Below are 21,260 nucleotides of genomic sequence, written 5' to 3'. Positions count from 1 at the left end.
CATGCGTTCTTCTCTCAATCTCTCTCAAATAAAAAAAAAAAAATTTTTAAATAATCTTAAAAAAAAAAAGTTTCTAAATTCCTGAAATTGACCTTGTGTATGGTGTGAGACAGAGACCCAATTTTATTTTCACGTAATTATTTGATCTAGCAAAATTTAATAGGCTATTCTTTTCCCAACAATCTGGAATGCTATATTTGGTAAATACCAAGTTTCCTCATACCCATGAGTCTGTTTATGTTATCTCTATGTTATTTCTAACCTAACATATATATGCATATTGAAAAAACTTTTTATATTTATACGCACAGATTTTCCCTCCCTTCCTTTCCTTACACAAAAAGTTGTGTACTTGTCACAAATCCTGCTTTTTGCACTTAAAAATATACCCCAAATTAGTACCTTCTTTTTTAGAATTATAGTACGCATTGTGTGGATGTACCATAATTCATATTTTGGTTTGTATTTGTGGAGGTCTATTCACTATTTCTTTTCTTCTACTTACTGTAGTATAGATTTAATCTGCTCTTTCCAATTTCCTAAGGTAAACACTTAAGATGACTGATTTTTAATCTTTCTTCTTTTTCTAATCTACAAATGTAATACTATAAAGTTCCCTCTAAGCACAGCTTTCACAGCATCCCACATATTTTGCTAAGTTGTTTTCCTTTTTATTCAATTTAAAATATTTTAAAATTTCTCTTGAGGTTTCTTCTTTGACACATGCTATTTAGAAACGTCCTGTTCAATCTCCACATATAATACATGTATTGAGGACTTTCTACTTTTCTCTACTTTCTAGTTTAATCCCATGGTGGTCTGAGAGTAGACATGGTATGGTTTCATTCCTTTTAAATTATAGGGGTTTTTTTTGTGTGTTTGTTTGTTGGCTCAGAACGTAGTCTGCCTTGATGAATGTTCCAGGTAAGCTTGAGAAAGATGTGTATTCTGCTGTTGTTAGATGAAGCAGTCTACAAATGCCAATTATATCTAGTGATTAATGGTGCTGTGTTCGGCTATGTCTTTACTTGTTTTATACTTGTTTTCTACTTGCTGAATCTGCCCATTTCTGAAAAAAGGGGTGATGACACTATGACAGTGGATTCATCTATTTCTCCTTGCAGCTCTCTCAGTTTTTGCCTCACATAGTCTGACACTATCATTAGGCACATATACACATTAAGAACTATTATGTCTTCCTGGAAAATCAACCTTTTTTTTTTTTTTAAAAGATTTTATTTATCCATTCATAGAGACACAGAGAGAGAGAGAGAGGCAGAGGCACAGGCAGAGGGAGAAGCAGGCTCCACACAGGGAGCCTGACGTGGGACTCGATCCAGTGTCCCCAGATCAAACCCCGGGCTGCAGGCAGCGCCAAACCGCTGTGCCACCAGGGCTACCTGAAAATCAACCTCTTTATCATTATATGATGTCTTTTATCCCTGTTAACTTCCTTTACTTTAAAATCTGCTCTCTCTGAAACTAACATAGCTACTCTTGCTTTCCAGTGACTAGTATTAGTACGGTATATCTGTCTCCATCTATTTACCTTTAATCTATGTGTCTTAAAGTGGGCTTTTCCTTCCTTTTAATTTATTTTTAAAAATTTGTTGAGTATAGTTGACACATAACACTACATTAGTTTCAGGTGTACAACATAGTGATTCAATATTCCCACATATGGTATGCTCACCAGTGTAGCTACCAGCTGTCACCCTACACTATTACAATACCATTGACTATATTCCTATGCTTAGCCTTTTATTCATGTCATTTATTCATTCCATAACTAGAAGTCTGTATCTTTTCCTTCTTTTTAAAAAATTTTTTAGAAAAGATTTTATTTATTTATTCATGAGAGACACACACGGAGGGAGGCAGAGACATAGGCAGAGGGAGAAGCAGGCTACATGCAGGAAGCCTGATGTAGGACTCAATCCTGGGACTCCAGGATCACGCCCTGAGCCTCAGGCAGACACTCAACCACTGAGCCACCAGGAGTCCCTTTTTCCTTTTTTTTTTTATAAAGCCTTTTCATTATAGAAATTTTCTAACATATGCAAAATACAGAACAGTATTACAAATTCCTAGGTACAAGTGACCCAGCTTCAACAATTAGCAACTTGTTAGCAACCATGGGCAAACTTGTTTCATCTATACTCTCACCCTTCTACCATGTCTTATTATTCTGAAACAAACATTGGATATCATGTCATTTCACCCATAAATATTTTGGTATACATCTCTAAAAGATAAAGGTATTTTTGAAAATAATAATACTATTATCCCTAAAAACATGAAAAGTTCTCTTAATAGCATAAAAAATCCAGGTAGTGTTTAAATTTCCCCAAAGGTTTCATAAATGTTTTTTCCTATCCCCCCCGCTTCCTTCATTTTCTTCTTAGGTTGTGTTTGAATTGGGATTTAAATGAAGTCTACACGCTGTGTTTGGTTGATATGCCTCTTAAGTCTCTTCTAATCTAGAGTTGTATTGTCAGTAGCCACTAGTCACACGTGATTATTTAATTAACAAAGATGAAAGATCTAGCACCTCAAACACAATGTCACATTCAAGTGCTCAACAGCGACATGTGGCTAGTGTCTACCATGTTGGACTGTACATATACAGAACATTTCCATCATCAGAGAAATTTCTGCTGAATAGCACGGATTTAAAAGTTTTCTTTTCCTTTCCCCCCCCTTTTTTTTTTTTTTTTTTTACAATTTATTTATCAAAGAAACTCAACTGTTTGTTTCATAAATCTATAGAGGCTGGATTTGCTGATGGTTCCTCTTTCTTCCTCTCTTTTAAATTATTTTATTACTCCTTTTTGTTTCCTCTTTACCAGCCTATAAGTTATATATTCTTTCACTACTCTTTTAGGAGTTAGTGCTATAAATTTATTAACCTTCAGGTACCTCAGTGTCCACATCTGTAGAACAATAACAATAATATCCACACCTCATAGTTGTAAGGATTTTTACCTTGAAAGCAAATTAAATTGGTACCTGGACACCTAGTACATTCTCTAAGTATTTTTTATATTTACTACATTCCAGAAGCTTTGATTGGCCAGGTACAAATGTTTATTTTTGCTTTTCTCTTGTACAAATGGCAATTCTAAAGAATGTAATAATTACCCGACAGCGCAGGGATCGTTTGATCAGAAGATGTTTGTGACGAGGATAGAGCTGTGAAGCACAGACTGGCTGGAAGTCAGGCTGCAAGAGGCGCTGCTGAAGGGTAGTCACTAGCATGAAAAGCAGAAACCAGACTTAGTTTACAATGACTCACTCAAAGTCAGACTTACATGAGATAATCACATGAACCAATACTTCCTTGGTGAATAATTCTTCAAAAAACTACAATAGAGAAATTTGACATTTTAAAGTTCTTCAAGTGATTATATCTATTTCATTTGTTACTTGATTTATTTTACCACTAACAACTATGATACCATTAAAAATCTCAAACTTGGGGCATATTAGCAACAAAAGCAGAATTAGATGTAAAGTAGAAACAAAGCAAAATAATGTAAAATATTACCCTCTGTTAAATTTACTGGTCTTGTATAGTAATCTTCGGGTAGAGGCTCCACTTCGTCTACAGCCTGAGCTGGCTCAATCTTTATCTCTTTTTGGTCCTCTCCTTCTTTAAGGCTAAAAGATAAAAAGCATTCATTTCTCAAAGGTCCACCTGATATCCTCAAAGCCTATGATATCAATAACTGAAGTATTCTTCTATTGTAGAATTCTTTGTTCAGGTCTTTTCTAAGCATGACAATCTTTTGTCATGTGGCAATTGTTTTATGCCACATTCCTTCAATATTCAGTTCAATACCTGCTTTTCTCCTTAAAGCCATTTAATGTCCAAACTTACGACAGTCCAGCAAGGGTACTGATGGTTGCACCAGCTCGTGGTCGCTGAAGTCTGGTTCCAAGACCATATTTGTCCTAAACAGAGTTAAGAAATTCCAATTACAAATCCCATATTTATATATCCTATTTACCAAAAGAAAGATTTTTTTGGGGGGGAGGGGGTGGGACAGCATGAGAAGCTCAGGGAAATAAGCAGGAAAAGAAAAAAAAAAAGCTACTTTGAAAGCTCCTTTTAAAGGAAGTAGCCCCAGATCATCTTATTCTTAAAAGTAAAAGCACCAAACATGGAGACTAAAGCTACATTAGTAGAGTAAAACTGAACTAAATGTGATTTTTAGAAAACTGTTAATCTAAAAATATCTAAGCTATGGCTTAGAACAGAACTATGTGGAGTGTGGAGTGATGTTCTTGGAACATCAGTGATCATCTGCTAACTTCTTCAGGGTTAGCAAGAATCATAAAAGAGAACTTACCACTACATGAATAGTGTGTTGCTGTAGGCCCCCAAATAGCAGCAGGTTGCAACAGAGACAAAAAAATGCAGCATAAGACAGAAGCAAACTCATACAGCAGGCAGGTTAAAAGGGAAGCTGGAAGAATAATGCCTTTAATTCAAATTCCTCTCCTAAATATACTAGTGCATATGCCGATCATACCACTCGGCTATTCCTAAAATTTCATTAAATTCACTAAAGCCTCTGCCAAATCTAGATGTTTTGCACATTTTAATGTTTTATTAAGTTCTAAACTAAGTATTTTTATATGGACCTCACCAATCCTTAGGGTTTCAATGGTTTAGCTAATTCTCATACGAAGCAGTATGAAGCAGTACAAGTTACATTTCCTCAACTGTCAATCTACCCCACAGGATTATTGTGGGGATTAAATATGTGAAAAGTGCTTATTAGCACAGTGCCTGACACATTACTGTCCTTCAATAAATGTTATTGTCAACCTCCTGGGCCCCAAGCAAGCATATAGAAAAGAAATTATTCTATGAGAGCAAATAAAACCCGAGGGACAATAACAAAAGCTTCAAATGCTAATCTTTGCTTCTGGATTGGTAGTATACAAAATAGCAGAGAATGTCTTCTGTGAAGAATTTCTATCAATTACACTGGCATATAATACTATTTATTTAACCACACAAAATGCACTGTTGTAAAAGTCAGTGTTCTTCACACTGGGGAAATATAGGAGGGTGCCAGAAATAATGTGAGCTGGGAACCCATTACTACAGGATGTCAAAGGTGGCCTACCTGGGTAATATAAATAAAATCTAAAACTTGCCCACCTTCTTCCGACTTTCTGTTTTAAGAGTTCTGTGGTGTCTACAAAATTAAACATTAGCCCTGGGGAATAATCAGAAGAGAGAGGGCAGTGATTCAAAAAGGAACACAAAGGTCCTTAAAACTCAAAAAACTCAAATAGAGTGAATGATACAGCAAAAACCTAACTGCTGGACTTAAATACCTATGATTGGAGAAACCTGTCTTTGCTACCCATCATTCAGGAATCTAAGGTCAGCAGCCACTTTCTGAAATAGTCATTGTTCTCAAGGCACACAGGTCTTGATCAATGAACTGCACATTCCTTTTTGTACCAAGTCCTCACCGAAAAAGCCAAAGGCATATAGTTTCTACGCCGTGCCAGTTTCTTGCGATCTCGCTCAACCTTCTCTTTCTGAGCAAGCTGCTGGTAATATTCAATCAGTTTGTTCATCTGCAAGAAATCAAAGATGTAGTATTTATTTTCATGAAAAAGCTAACAAGAAATATGCAAAATTAATCAATGAAACTACTTGGACACATAATGAACAGAGAAGTCAAATTACTATGGTGGGCAAATTTGCCCTTTTCTTCAAAGAGAACTTTTATTAGATTTCTCTAGATTATTTGCAGAATTAAAGTGGAAACTTTAAGCTTAAAATGGGAAGAAATGGGCAATGAAAAGGCTTGGAAATTTCATGCCCTCTTTTTACTACTCTTTTACTCCATTACATATTTCCCCTTACAGCTGATCCCTTTTTTTCTAGAATGGCCATAGGCTCATCTATTTCTAAGAATGTGACATCTCATACTCTGCCTTCTCCCCCACTCATACATTTTCATTTTTTAGAATATATTTTAATCCTCAAAGCAATAAATATTGATTGTGAAAAGTTCAAACAATATTAAACATGAAGAATAAAAAGCAACACTTCTCTTTTATCTCTTGTGTCCAAGTTTACCCTTCCCCTTACTAAAGGTATCTGCAATCATCAGCTTACAGATCTTTCTTACACACTTACAGACACAGGTATGTTACATTTTACACACATTAAAACAGAAACCCTGTATAGAGATATATAGCTTTTATATGTCTGAAAATAGGTATTTTTTCATACAGGAGAAAAAACATTATTTTATAACTTACATTCCATGTAGTACTTTTTCCTTTTTCTGAATCATAACCTGACTGCAGAACTGCAGCTACAGCTAGGTTTCTCTACTAATTTAAGCCAGACTAGAACACACAGCCACTGTGATTTAATGTTTTTTTTTTGTTTTTTTGATTTAATGTTTTATGAGAAGCACTGTCTATGTGTAACAGACACCAAAATACACATCACAGATTTCTAAGCATATGTTCTATCCACTGATAAAATGGAAGATCTTCAGTCTTTTTCTCCCTCTTTTCTTAGTTCATCCTCTCTCCGACGATACTTTACTTACCCGCTGCGTGTGAGGATTTTCAGGTTCCTGCCAACCACCACTAGCTGCAAAACAAAGGAACATTAAAAAAATTTCCATAATTTGATATTTTTATTTTCATAGAAACAGGTAGTTCTGGGCAGCCCTGGAGGCTCAGCAGTTTAGCGCCATCTTCAGTTCAGCGCCTGATCCCAGAGACCCAGGATCAAGTCCCATGTCAGGCTCTCTGCATGGAGCCTGCTTCTCCCTCTGCCTGTGTCTCTGCCTCTCTCTCTCTCTGTCTCTCATGAATAAATAAATTTAAAAAAATTAAAAACAAGAACAAAAAAGCAGGTAGTTCTGAGTTATATAGACGAGAACATTTAGAATGAATTTTTCATTAAAAATAATAATGGTTATAAAGATAACCACAACCACCACAACTAATACATGCATAGCTTCTGTGCCAGACATCAAAATGTATTACATTTCATTTTCTACAATAATCCTCTAATATGGGGATTCTTATTATTAGTCTCATTTTACAAATGAGAAAATTGAGGCTCAGAGAGGTTAAATAACTTGCCCAAAGTCACACAGATAGTAAGTGTAAAGCTAGGACTCAAACTCAAGCAGTTAGACTCTTAAGACACTGCTCTTATTTATAATACCATGCATTTTCTACATTCTATGACCTTGATTCAGAGAAAAATTTATTAGGTAAGTAACAAACTACACAAATCATAATGGAAAAGATTATTCTGGAAAGCTAAAAGTAAAACCAAAATGAATACAGCTGACTCTTAACACGGTTTGAACTGTGTGGGTCCACTAAATGCGTATTTTCAATAAATACAATACAGTACTGCAAGTATATTTTTTATTGCTTCTCTGGCCTACTTTACTATAAAACTACATCTATCTATATACACAATACATATAACATAAAAAATATGTGTTAGTCAACTGTTTATGTCATCAGTAAGGCTTCCAGTCAACAGTAAGCTATTAGTAGTTAAGTTTTTGGGGAGTCAAAAGTCACGCACAGATTCTTCACTGCACAGTGGGTCAACACCTCTTTCCTCTGCACTGTTCAAGGGTCAACTGTATATATCTCAATTAGGCTCGCCAAAAAGAGGGGAAAAGTAAATTATAGTGAGATACCATTTTACAACCATCAGTTTGGAAAAATTTGAAAGTTCGATAATACTAGAGCTGCCAAGGATCTGGAGCAATGGGTAGTCTACTCTTATTACCAGTGGGAGCAAAAACTGATAAGTTGTTTTGGAGAGCTAGATACAAACAACTTAAAAGAAGCAATTTTACTTTCAGTTATGCAGAGAAACCTTTATTCTTGGATGATTCTGAGAGCACTGTTAACAAAGGTAAAAAAATGAAAGCCTAAATAAATGTCCATCAAGAAGGGACTAAGTAAACTCTGGTAAGTCATGTATAAATCAATTATGTATCAGGAACATAATGCCAACACAGAAAAGTTGTAGCAGGATACATACAGTATGTTTCCACTTGAAAAACACTTGTTAGTGGCTGCATACATACATACATATGTGGAGAAGTATAAAGACATGCATGGATACTGATAAACACTGAATTCAGGAGTAGGATGATTACTTTCTCTCTAGGAGGCTAAGGAAGGGGAATATAGTGGAGATGGGCTACACAAGGGGCTTAAACTGTTTTGGTTATGTTTAATTTCTGAAGTTCACTGATAAAATACATGAATGTGTATTATCTGTATAAGTAAAAATAACCTTTTTTCAAAATAACAAGGACGCTTGTTGACGAGGATACCTCACCTTGCAAGAAACGGCAAAAATATCCTTTACCACAATATTCATATTTTAAAGACTGCCTTACTTAAGGCAATCATGAAAAATAATTATGTGAAACAAATGTTTTGGTTGTAGTAATATTTTGCAAAATCTAGATGTTTTACCTAATTGCTTCTTTAGAACTGGTAATTTACTCTGAAGAGCAATTTGGGAGACATAACAATCTCATTTCTCTGCACATTACAGACATAATGGCTTACTTATAAATAAACAAATAGTTCTAAAGTGGTTTCAGAACTTCTCAGACACAAATGACATCATGAAAGAAAAAATGATCTGTACTCTTTAAGAGCTCCTAGTATTCAATTATCATTGTCAAAATACTCTACAGGAGATAGATTTCTGGAAGTAAACACAGATTTTAAGCTTTGAAATACAAATTCTCCAGTCTTAATGGCTCATAATCTAAAAAGCATAAAACATTCTCTTAAGAGTAACACTGAGAAATCTATTTGGATTTCTGGGCTTTGTTTCTTTAACTTGATAACAAGAGACAAAATACAAACAGAAAAAATACACTTCAAAAAAATACACTTCAATTCAATGAGGCATATATACCGCCATCCATCCATCCTGGATGGATGGATGGATGAATGAATGGACAGATTTGTTTGTTTGTTTATTTATTTATTTCAGAGAGAGAGAGAGGCAAAGACACAGGCAGAGGGACAAGCAGGCTCCATGCCGGGAGCCCGACGCGGGACTCGATCCTGGGACTCCAGGATCGCACCCTGGGCCAAAGGCAGGTGTTAAACCACTGAGCCACCCAGGGATCCCCCTTTTTTTTTCATATTCAATTTAAATGCATAAGCAAATTCAAACAACTTACTTGCTACATTGACATTAAAACACAAATATTTACTGACAATCTAGAAAGGTGCTACAGAATCTTCCTAATACAAACCACATTTCAGGAAATATCAATCCAGCAACAAAGAGCTCAAGCATTCTAAACCAAACAACAGTATCAAGGATTAAATTTTTAGTAACAGAGTTGAATCTAAAGAAACCTGACCTATACTAACTTCCAAATTATGTAGAGTCCTTCATTTTAGTTATATCAAATGACATAATGAGTTCATTATGGGCGTCCTCATAGACTAGGAAGCTGAAATTTTAATGAAAATCCAAAAAAAAACTAAGTTGTTTCAGAAAATTGAATGACATTTTAGAAATAAAAAAGACAACAGGGAGTTAGCAATACTACTGTTTTATAAAAAAATAAATAGCAACTCAAGACTTTGAACTGACTGTACAGTTTCTCTTACGTTAACCACAAGTACAGGAAATGTAAAAATAAAGGGAGTTTCCTTTATTAAAGGTAAGTGCAATCTCTACTCTGAAATGCTCAAATGATGGAAAGGTAATTAGTGCCTTACGTGCACTTTAGGTCCAAACACAATTTTTCTGTTTCACTGATATTCTACATAAATACATGTATCTTTGAGCACGTGTTTAACGCCTCAGGGTATTTGGATATGAAATTGCTAAGCAGAAGGATAAAGCAAATTATTATTATTATTTTATTTATTCATTTTTTATTAGAGTTCAATTTGCCAACATATAGCATATCACCCAGTTTTCATCTCATCAAGTGCCCCCCCCCGTGCCTGTCACCCAGTCACCCCATCCCCCTCGCCCACCTCTCTTTCCACCACCCCTTGTTCGTTTCCCAGAGTTAGAGGTCTCTCATTTCTGTCACCCTCACTGATATTTTCACTCCTTTCTCCTTTATTCCCTTTCATGATTTTTTATATTCCCCAAATGAATGAGACAAACATATGTTTGTCTTTCTCCGAATGACTTATTTCACTCAGCTAATACCCTCCAGTTCCATCCACGTCGAAGCAAATGGTGGGTATTTGTCGTTTCTAATGGCTGAGTAATATTCCATTGTATACATAGACCACATCTTCTTTATCTGCAAATTATTTTTAATAAATGGTGAAGGAGTTTAAGAGTATACTATCATGATGAACACGGAGTCATGTACAGAATTGTGTAATCACTATATTGTACACTTGAAATTAATGTAACACTGTATGTTAACTCTACTGGAATTAAAATAAATAAAATGCCATTTATTTTGTTAAAATAAGAACAAATATAGAAAGGGGCACTTTGGAGCACCTGGGTGGCTCAATCAGTTAAGAGTCCAAATCTTGATCTCACTCAATTCTTAAGCTCATGGTCGTGAGTTCAAGCCGGGTGTTGGGCTCCAAGGTGGGGGTGGAGCCTATTTTGGGGAAATAAAAAAAGGAGGGGGCGGTGCCTGGGTGGTAGAGTTAGTTAAGTGTCTGACTCTTGGTTTTGGCTCAGGTTGTGATCTCACAGTTATGAGACTGAGCACCAAGTCTGGCTCTGCACCCAGCACAGAGTCTGCTTGAGATTCTTTCTCCCTCTCCCTTTACCCCTTCCACTCGTGCTCTCTCTCAAACAAATACATCTTAAAAAAAAAAAAAAAAGAAGAATAGAGGAGTGCCTGGCTGGCTCATTTGGAGGAGCATGACTCTCAATTTCGCGATTGTGAGTTCAAGCTCCATGTTGAATATAGAGATCACTCAAATAAATACACTTTAAAAATTAAAGTGTAAAAATAAAATTTAATTTTATTAATTTTATTAATAAATTTAAAAAATAAAAATTTTATAGAAGTTATCAAACTGCTCTCCCAGGTAGTAGCATATAAAATAACTATTTTCCCATATTTTTGCCAACACTTGATATTACCAGATTTAAAAAATTTGCCAAATCAAACAAGTTTTAATTTGCATTAATAGTGTAAGGCAATTTATGATACTCAAAGAAAGAGTTAAGAAATAAAAAGAAAGGGCTAAAAAATGTCAGGGGTGGGAAACACAAACTTGAGTCGTAAATTTATGAGAGGTTAAGGTCTTACTATGGAATTTGCAAGGTTTGGAAGAGTTTGGAGGCCAGATAAAGATCATTTTAACCCTATCATAGGGTCTTCCATGTACACATTTTGGTTATCGATCATTTTTATTTCCATTTTGAGAGCTGCTCTTCTTATCCTTTGCCTGGTCTTTCTCTGGGGCCTCTTTCTTGATTTACAAGGGTTCTTCATTTTCAGTTATTTATCTTTAGTCTGTTACATTGGATCCAAATATTTCTCTTAGTTTGTCATCTTTATCTTTTAGATTTGTTCATGGTGTCTTTCATCATCAGGACTGTCTATCTTTTAGAAAGAGCATCAGTATTTTGTTTTTTTTTTTTTTGTTTTTGTTTTTTTTTTTTTTTAATTTTTTTTATTTATTTATGATAGTCACAGAGAGAGAGAGAGAGAGAGAGAGGCAGAGACACAGGCAGAGGGAGAAGCAGGCCCCATGCACCAGGAGCCCGACGTGGGATTCGATCCCGGGTCTCCAGGATCATGCCCTGGGCCAAAGGCAGGCGCCAAACCGCTACGCCACCCAGGGATCCCAGCATCAGTATTTTGATTCTAAGGGGACACCTGGGTGGCTTAGGGATTGAGTCCCACATCAGGCTCCCTGGAGAGAGCCTGCTCCTCCCCTCTGCCTGTGTCTCTGCCTCTCTCTCTGTGTGTCGCTCATGAATAAATAAATAAAATCTTTAAAAAATCTGCAAAAAGTTTTTTTGATTCTAAGAAAGTGTTGGGATTTATCAATGCTATTTTATCAACTCTAAGAAAACTAAATAGTTTATCCAGTCTTAGATGAAACATCATAGTCCATAAATGTGAGAGTTTGGGAACACAGAAGAATTAGATCTGAATTTAGCTCCTGCCTTCCAATAAGTAACAGAAATAATAATCTGCTCCTGCCTTCCAACAAGTAACAGAAATAATAATCTGTGGGCAATTATAACACTGCCAATTTCACAAAATCTCATGTTGAAGTCTGCCTGACTCACCTACAGATTTGTCTGCCATGCCTACATCTCTAGATGTCCAGCGACAAAATCCACAGGCCAGGTAGTAGGCTTTCTTCATGGTGGTCTTGGCAGGGTCGTCTGGAAGCTGTGTGGAGATGCTTGTTGCCCGAGTGGAGAGAGTATGCATACAGCCAGGACAGTCAAAGCAGTTGGCACATCTATAACACAACATAACTGTTCAGTCATTTGACAAATATTGATCAAGCACCTGCCTTGTGCCACACGTTGTTCTAGGTATTAGGAATTCCAGAGGGAACTATAAGAGAGGAGTGTCTCTCAACTAAAAAGAAATTAAATAGTATTAAAATCTTGTTTTAAAATTTAAAAAATATATATGTATATCTATTTTTAGTAAAATACAATCATCACCAAAGTTCCTGAAGAATTAAAGCCTGACTCAACCCTACTCCAGAGAAAATCACTGTTAAACAGTCTGGATTTAAGTATTTCAGACTCTTTTTAGGCTTACACAGACCACGATTCCTGAGGAAGAGAGAGGTCACAGGACAGAGCAGCTATACAAGGAAAACTTGAGAGGCAATAACACAATAAGCTGTGAAATTGGGTTTGGAAAACAACTGCTTATTTGCTGTGTCAGAGAGCTGACACAGAAACCAAACAATGCTATCAAGCTGCAACAGTTCAGGAGCATTGCATTTTCAGGGCTTTCTGTTCTCTCCTTAGGCCCTACTCCTCCCCTTCAGGGGCCCCTGTGCCTTGTTGCTTACAACTTCCTCACTATCTGAAATTATCAAGATTTCACTTCCAGTCCTGGACTTGCTCTGAAGCTCTGTTCCACAACTCTATCTGTGATACTTTGCCATCTGGATAACATTCTCATATGAGGATAATAATGGTATCCACCCACTGTTCACTGATATTTTGAGGATTAAATGATAAAATTAGTGTGTGAACAACATAAAAAAAAAAGTGTCTGGCTTATCAGGAGGTAATTATCAGGTTCAGGAAAGATAAGTCATAGTGGTTCACATCCACAGAGGCTTAAGGGTATGATGGTAGAAAGGACTTCCATGCTAAGCTAAAAATCCAGTGGGTATGAGCACACCTACTACCCAAATCTTGTTTTTTATTAATACCATTTTTCAATAAAAGGAACCAGGGCTATTTGGAGAAATTGCAAGACTGAAGCAGAGTCCTGGGATGAGACTGGAGTATCTTGTAGGACAGAAAAGTAAGGAAATGCTCCAAGAATGAATAACCCCGGCCGCCCCCCATGCAATGATGGCAGTATGTCAAAGGTATACAGGAGTCTACTAAAAGAGCTCCCAATGGCCAAAGCTGGAACAATCTAAGCAAAAAAATAAAGTGGTACTGGATTATATCCTAATGCATAAAATCAATATTCATGCTTTAAATAAATAATTAAACAGGAGAGAAGAGAGAAAAACCTGCCATTCAAAAGAATTCCAAATAACTTATCAGAGAACCCTCATGGAGGGGGCGCCTAACTCCCAACTATTTAAGTGTCAGCTGTAAGTGTGATTTTTCCCTCCAAAGAGTACAGTATAAAAAAGGAGAAAAAAGAATGACCCTATATCAGAGAAACCTGACAAACAAGAGTTCAAGCCAGGTCATCAAAATTAACATAAACAGTGATAAGTTCTATTAATAGTATGTACCCTCGGTGGATGCAATGAAAGATGTACTTTACCTCTGTTGTCTTCCTCCCCAAAACATATTTCCCCAGCTGATGAGAAAAACATCAGATAAATTCCAATCAAGGGACATTCTACAAAATATCTTACCAGTACTCCTCAGAACTTTTAAGGTCCTCAAAACAAAGGAAAGCTTAAGAAAATGAAACAGCAAGAGAAGCCTAAGGAGACATGACTATTAAATATAAAGTGTGTATCCTAAATAGAATCCTGGAACAGAAAAAGGAAAACAGGGAAAAACTGAGGAAATCTGAATAAAACGAAGTGTTTATTTAATAATAAAGTATCAATGTTGTTCATTAATTGAGGCAAATATACTATACTAATGTAAGACGTTACTAGGAGAGACTGTATGAAGTGCACAGAACTCTCTGTACCATCTTCACCTTAATTCTTAAGTTTAAAGCTGTTCTAAAATAGAAAACTAATTTAAAAAATCAAAGGACACTTCATCTTTGGCAAAGGTGATGCTAAAAAGTGAAAACCAGCTAGTTAGAAAAGAGAGTTAATTCCATGTATTTTCTTACTAGCTATTAAAAAAAAAACAGTTGAGAAAACAGAAAAAAATGGATCACAGTCTTACCTATTCTTTTTTATTTATTTTTTAAAGGTGCTTTTTAAAGAATCTTTTTTATTTATTTATTCAGAGAGAGAGAGAGAGAGAAAGAGAGAAAAGCAGAGGAAGAAGCAGGCTCCATGCAGGAAGCCCGATGTGGGACTTGATCCCAGGTCTCCAGGATCACACCCAGGCTGCTGCAGGCGGCGCTAAACCGCTGCACCACCGGGGCTGCCCCTTACCTATTCTTTTTTAGTTTGGCTTCAGCTGATGGCATATTTTCTAAGCAGCTGGGACAATAATGGGAGTCCACCTAGAAAGAAACAAGAAACTAAAAATCAGAGAAAAAGGCACTCAGTCTAGCTTGTATATACATTTATGCCAAATAGTGAATTCTAAAATATACTGCAGCAGAAAGTGAGAAACCAATGATATGCCAAAGAACCTAGACTGTTTACAGCTTATTCTTCAACCATGTTTTTTCTTATCCTCTAGATTTTCTAAAACCATTCCATTTTTCCTTTCTGATCTTTCCTGTTCCCTTTCATCAGGGTTTTATGTAATACATGTGTTAAAAGGTGTCTATGGAAAAGAAGAACTCTATGATAATTTAGCGTAACAGAGTAATAAAAAATATAATAACCTACTTTGTGAAGCTGTGATCAAATATCCTTCCATCCTTTTTAGTGTTTAGCTTTAATGGACTGTAAGAACTTGACCACACTTAAATTGTTAAGAGAGACTTAAAAAAGTTATCTTTTTTTTTTTTTTTAATTTTTATTTATTTATGATAGTCACAGAGAGAGAGAGGCGCAGAGACACAGGCAGAGGGAGAAGCAGGCTCCATGCACCGGGAGCCCGACGTGGGATTCGATCCCGGGTCTCCAGGATCGCGCCCTGGGCCAAAGGCAGGCGCCAAACCGCTGCGCCACCCAGGGATCCCTTAAAAAAGTTATCTTATTACTAAAGTATTACAGGTTCACAAAAGCATAAATTAACATTTACAAAACCAGCTTTAGACAACTGATTAGAGATTTTTAAATGGCAAATTAAACTACTAAACTAGCAAGATAGCCTTATTGTGTTTAACTGAAAAACAGCAGAAAATTAAATTTACTGTATTTTTTAAGGTCTGAATAATTATTTTCTTTAATGTAGGTAGTAGATCCTATTGGACAATTCTAGAACTCTAATCACCTACAGATGTAAAGACAGATTTGAATATAAATACTATGATAAAAACAGGCTTCTTTTTTCATCATCTGCTCTACATAAGACCACCTTTGAAAGAATAGTTTCTGCTCAAATTATCTCCAGGAACATAAAATACAGTTTTGGCTAATATGTGCACTCACTCATCATAAAAGGCAAACAATAATTTGTTCCTTCTTGTGGCTCCTTTCAAATTACGGGTGTCCCTTCAAGTGCAGCTCTAATCCCAGGTTCTTGGTTAGAACTTTCTGGACTCCTCCAGCCCTCACTAGTCTCATCCTTCCCGAAACTCTAAATGGCCTCCACTTCATAGGTGGAGGTACCCATGAGTCTGTGAAAGACGCAGTAAGACAGAATGTCCTAGCTCAAGATATCCTTGGAAATCATGGAGGCTGAGCTCTCCCATGACCACCAAGTGGGAATCTAATCCAATAAACTCTGGAGGTGGAGGTGGAGGTGGAGCCTGAACAGGAAAAGCATGTAAAAGACAAAGGACCTGCTAAAGAGATACGGAGAAAGCACAAATGAAAAAAATACAAGAGATGTCATGTACACGATATGGCATTGATTTTTCTCTTGTATTATTTAACTGCTTTCTGTGACTATTCTTATTTTTTGTGACTATTCTTAATATGATGAAAAATATACCAAATAAAACTATTAATGATAATGTGTAAAATGGCAGATAGCATAGGGCACGTATTCATACGCATTTTTAACAGACTGGGGATCTTCAGTGAAGTTCTCTGAATCATGTTTCAAATCCTGATTTGAAAGGCTGAGGAGTTTCAAATCCTGGTCCTCCCTGTCACCTCCAAATTTTTGGCTGTGATCTAGGTCAAACATTGCTTCTGTTACCTTAACTATAAAGTTGTGTGTGTGTGTGTGTTTAAGGTATCCATTCTGTTGGGCTCTGGGATGATTAAAGGAGTTTACATAAACCCATGGCATATACAAAGTACTGAATAAGCAGTAACTGTTCCCAGCAGCTTTTTCTTAACTAGACTGTGAGTCACTCAACAACAGGATTTATGTCTTCACTCGTCGTTTAATCCCCAAAGCTTACTGAATGAACAAGTTGTACCAAGTGCTGCAGAAGTTTGAGGATTTCGTTATTTGGTACACACACACACACACACACATATATATAATTAAAAAAAAAAATAGGGTGGAGTGCTTTACGAGTCCTGAGCAATCCCACTTCCAACGCCCAGTTGTGCCTGAGGACAGCACCATACCCTCTGGAGAAACGCCATGAGCTTCTTACACGACACACCTTATTCTAAGCACTTTTCGCTCAACTCGCCGCAGCCCAACCTCTTCCCTGCTGCAGGCCTTGGCCTGAGCCGGAAAACAGAGCCCGGAAGGCCCTTTCTGGCCAAAGTAAGGGCAGAACTTCCAGGATGGAAGAAGCGTGAATGAGACTGCCTGCGGGCTCCACCCTACAGACAGTCGTGGAAAGACGGTACGTCGCCCCTCAGGTGGGCCCCAGTCAACACCCCCACAGCTTCCTCCCCAACCCACCCAATTACCAGACCCCCACCCCACCCCCACCCCCCAGGAGACAGCCAGGGCCCCCAAAGTCAGGTTTGTCCAATCAGAGGGCGCCCTAGAACCAAAAGATCCGCTCAGCCCCACCCAAGGCCTCTCCTTCTTTCCAAATGACAAATTAGAAGGCAAGTTAAATCGCAAGCAAATCTGAGTGACGGAAGACACAGCCAATCGGCAAGCTAGGAAAATGACTACCCGCCAGTCGCGGTGACTAGGACGAACCCTGCCCCCCTCCCCCCAACACAGACACACTCGGCACGGGACGACCGCATTACCTCGTGAGACACACATTCCAGCGACCGCAGTTCGCTACAATAGCGGCAGAAGTACAGCTGCGACAGCGGGGCCCGGACCTTCTTCTCTCCCTGGACGAGGTAGAGCACCCTCTCTGATTGCAGCAAGGACGCCATCTTGGAGGGGGAGGAGCCGACGACGCGCTCGCCGCGTCACGTGACCCGAGAGCCTGCGTTTCTCTCGCCGCCTTTCCTACGTCTTTCGTCCGACGCTTTGCGTCAAGCTTCCGACCGCGGGGGCGCGGGGCGCGGGGCGGAAGCCGGTGCGCGTGCGCGGCCCGGCATCCGCGGTTTCTCCCCAGCGCTGCGGTGAACTTTTGCTCCCTGGACGGGAAGTCCGACCTTTCTGTGGTTAAGCACGCAGTCAACTGATCGAACACAGGCCGGTGCTCTCCTTTTTCCTTATTTCTCCCCCAAAAGAAAGGCTGCTCTTTTGTTCTATTTACAGCTGCCCCTCCTGCCCTCGCCTTCCAGGCCAACCTTCGGAAGGCGGAGGGAGGGTCTCGGGGGACAGAGCCCTCTGGGACTGGAAAGTTAGGAGTCGCGCCAGCAATTTCTCTGGACTGCCTTGTCACTGACCTGTAGGAGGTCTGCACAGGCGTTATCTCGTTTCAGATTTCTTAGACTGTGAGTTCCTGCACATCGAAGCCGTGTCTCATTCATTTCCCGGTTTCGAGTACTTAAAATTAGACTAAGTCTATATTATGAGCGTTGGGTAAGTTATTGATTAACGGAGGAATTAAGTCCATGAGTGAACGATGTTGCTAGGTGTCATTTACCTTTTTTTTTTTTTTTTTCTAAAGATTTACTTATTCACGAGAGACACAGAGACAGAGAGAGAGGCAGAGGGAGAAGCAGGCTCCACGCAGGGAGCCCGACGTGGGACTCGATCCCGGGTCTCCAGGATCACGCCCTGGGCGGAAGGCGGCGCTAAACCGCTGAGCCACCAGGGCTGCCCCCTTTTATTCGAATGCATACACTTTGGGACGCCTGGGTGGCTCAGCGGTTGAGCATCTTCCTTTGGCTCAGAGCGTGATCCCGCATCTGGCTCCCCGCTCAGTGGGGAGCCTGCTTTTCCCTCTGCCTCTCCCTCTGTGTCTCTCTCTCTCAATCTCTCATGAATAAATAAAATCTTTTTTAAAAAGTTTAAATATGTAAAATGACCACTTAGGACCCACCTCTCTCGTGAATAAATAAATAAATAAATAAATAATCTTTAGAAAAGGCTTAAATGTGTAAAATGACCCCTCAGGACCCGCCTAGCAGGGGCGGGAGCCTAGCAGGTGCCTGCCACCAGTTCTGTGCTCTTCTCATCCTACTAATGTATTATTTACCTGCCTGATATTGGAGTTGGTGACTGAGAAGAAATGGAACTGAATGTTAATATTAGCTAACATCTATTGAATACTCATCGAGGGCAATAAGCTGTGACAAAACCTTATGTACACTGTCTCATTTAATTTCAACAAAAAACTCCGAAAGGTAAGTACTGTCATTTCTGTTTTGCAGCCCTGGGAAACTGAGGCTCAGAGAGTTTCAATGACTCGTCTAAGATTTCATAAACAGCGGCAGAACACTGTTCTGACTCCAGAGCTTGCTTGCATTATTCCTATGCACGCTGCCTCTAGCATGTTTCCCCCCAGCTTTATTGAGATACAATTGACAACTTAAAATTATATGTATTTAAGGTGTACACCCAGATAATTTGATATACATTGTGAAGTAATGAACTCAAGCTAATTAACATATCCATCACCTCACATGACTCTTTCTTTTTAAGATCTTATTTATCCATGAGAGACTCACAGAGGCAGAGACCTAATGAGAGGAAGAAGCAGGATCCCTGCAGGAAGCCTGATGTAGGACTGGATCCCAGGACCCCAGGATCATGCCCTGTGCTAAAGGCAGAAGCTCAACCACCGAGCCACCCAGGTGCCCCTATTTCTTTCCTTCTTTCTGATGAGAACACTTAAGATCTACCCTCTTAGTAAATTTCAAGAATATACAATATTGTTAACTGTGGTCACATTGTTAAATGTTAAATCCCCAGAAGTTATTCATTTTGCATAACTGAAATTTTGTACCCCTTGATGAACCAGTCTTCATTTCCTCTTCCCGCAGCCCTTGGCAACAACCACTCTCTCCACTTCTATGAGTTTGTCTGCTTTAAAATCCATATATAAATGAAATAATGCAATATTTTATCTTTCTGGGTCTGACTTATTTCACTTAACATAATGTCCTCCAGGTTCATCCATGTTGCTACAAATGGCAGGAGATAATATATTTACGTTTATATTATATTTATATATCAGTTATTATGTATATTTATATATCACATTTTCTTTATTCATCTGTTGACATTTACATTGTTTCCATATCTTGGCTATTGTGAATAATGCTGAAATGATCATGGGAGTGCAGCTATCTCTAAGATTCTGATTTCGTTCTTTTGGCTATATACCTGGAAATGGGACTGCTGGATCATAAGAGTTCTATTTTTAATTTTTTGAGGAACGTCCATAATGCTTTCTGTAGTGGCTATACCAGTTTACATTCCCACAGAAGTGCACAATAGTTCTCTTTTCTCCATCCTCAACAACATTTGTTATCATTTGTCTGATAATGGCCATTCTAACAAGTGTGAGGTGTGAGGTCATTATGGTTTTGATTTGCATTTCTCTGATGATTAGTGATGTTGAGAACCTTTTCATATAGCTGATGGTCATTTGTATGTTTTCTTTAGAGACATACCTATTTAGGTCCTTTGCCCAGTTTTAAGTTGGGGTATTTATATTTATTTAGCCATATATTTTGGATATTAACCACTTATCAAATATGATTTGTAAATATTTTCTTCCATTCTATAGGTTGTCTTTATATTCTGTTGATTGTTTTCTTTGCTATGCAGAAGGTTTTTTAGTTTGATGGAATCCCACTTGTCTATTTTTGTTCTTTGTTGCCTGTGCTTTTAGGGTCATATCCAAGCAATCATTGCCCAGACCAATGTCAAGAAGTTTTTTCCCTGCGTTTACTTCTGATAGTTTTGATTTCAGTTCTTCTGTTTAAGTCTACATTTTGAGTTAACTTTCTATATGATATGAAATAAGGGTCCAGTTCCATTCTGTTGTATGTGGATATCCAATTTTCCAACACCATTTACTTCAGAGACTATCTTTTCTTGTCAAAGATCAGTTGACTGTTGATGTATGGATTTATTTTGTGACTCTATTCTGTTCCATTGGTCTATATGTCTCTTTTTATTCCTGTTTTGATTACTATAGCTTGTAACATATTTTAAAATCAGGATGTATGATGCCTCTAGCTTTGTTCTTTTTGCTTAAGATTGACTTGGTTACTCAGAAGTCTTTTGTGGTTCCATATAAATTTTAGAGTTGTTTTTTCTATTTCTGTAAAGAATGCATTTGTGATTTTGATGGGGATGGCACTGAATCAGTAGATCATAGATCACTTTGGATAGTGTGGACATTTTAGCAATATTAATTCTTCTAATTCATGAACACTTTCCATTTATTATCTTCTTTAATTTCATTCATCAGTGCTTTATAACTTTTAGTGTACAAATCTTTCACCTCTCTGGTTAAGTTTATTCTTAAGTATTTTATTTAATGAATTTATTTTCTATCATAAATGAG

General features: G+C 37.8%; 2 protein-coding genes across 25 annotated transcripts in view; one reads left to right on the top strand and one right to left on the bottom strand.

Annotated features, from left to right (window-relative positions):
• DCTN4 (dynactin subunit 4) overlaps nt 1-17,765 on the bottom strand; it is a 29,486-nt gene extending 11,721 nt beyond the window's left edge. Inside the window, exons 1-9 of one of the 3 annotated variants that reach the window (XM_077895867.1) lie at nt 17,587-17,765; nt 14,791-14,861; nt 12,296-12,474; nt 6,594-6,637; nt 5,494-5,601; nt 4,353-4,373; nt 3,881-3,954; nt 3,548-3,660; nt 3,142-3,251 (exon numbers count right to left, since the gene is read on the bottom strand). In XM_077895867.1, the coding sequence (XP_077751993.1) occupies nt 3,142-3,251; nt 3,548-3,660; nt 3,881-3,954; nt 4,353-4,373; nt 5,494-5,601; nt 6,594-6,637; nt 12,296-12,474; nt 14,791-14,861; nt 17,587-17,721 (855 nt within the window). In that variant the 5' untranslated portion in view covers nt 17,722-17,765. Of the gene's footprint in view, nt 1-3,141; nt 3,252-3,547; nt 3,661-3,880; nt 3,955-4,352; nt 4,374-5,493; nt 5,602-6,593; nt 6,638-12,295; nt 12,475-14,790; nt 14,862-17,036; nt 17,201-17,586 lie in introns of those variants that run through there. The other 2 variants (XM_077895869.1, XM_077895868.1) reach the window with 2 other exon arrangements.
• The window catches only part of SMIM3 (small integral membrane protein 3), a 46,007-nt gene continuing 42,511 nt past the window's right edge, over nt 17,765-21,260 (top strand). For 5 of the 22 annotated variants that reach the window (XR_013378432.1, XR_013378417.1, XR_013378433.1 and 2 more), the window contains exon 1: nt 17,823-19,536. The gene's annotated coding sequence lies outside the window, so the exon portion shown is untranslated. Of the gene's footprint in view, nt 19,537-21,260 lie in introns of all 22 variants that reach the window. The other 17 variants (XM_077895883.1, XM_077895882.1, XM_077895880.1 and 14 more) reach the window with 10 other exon arrangements.

The sequence above is a fragment of the Canis aureus genome, chromosome 4 (assembly GCF_053574225.1).
Source record: "Canis aureus isolate CA01 chromosome 4, VMU_Caureus_v.1.0, whole genome shotgun sequence".
In the NCBI taxonomy this organism is placed as follows: domain Eukaryota; kingdom Metazoa; phylum Chordata; class Mammalia; order Carnivora; family Canidae; genus Canis; species Canis aureus.
Note: the sequence above shows the minus strand (reverse complement) of the source record. Positions and strands in the feature narration are given on the sequence as shown.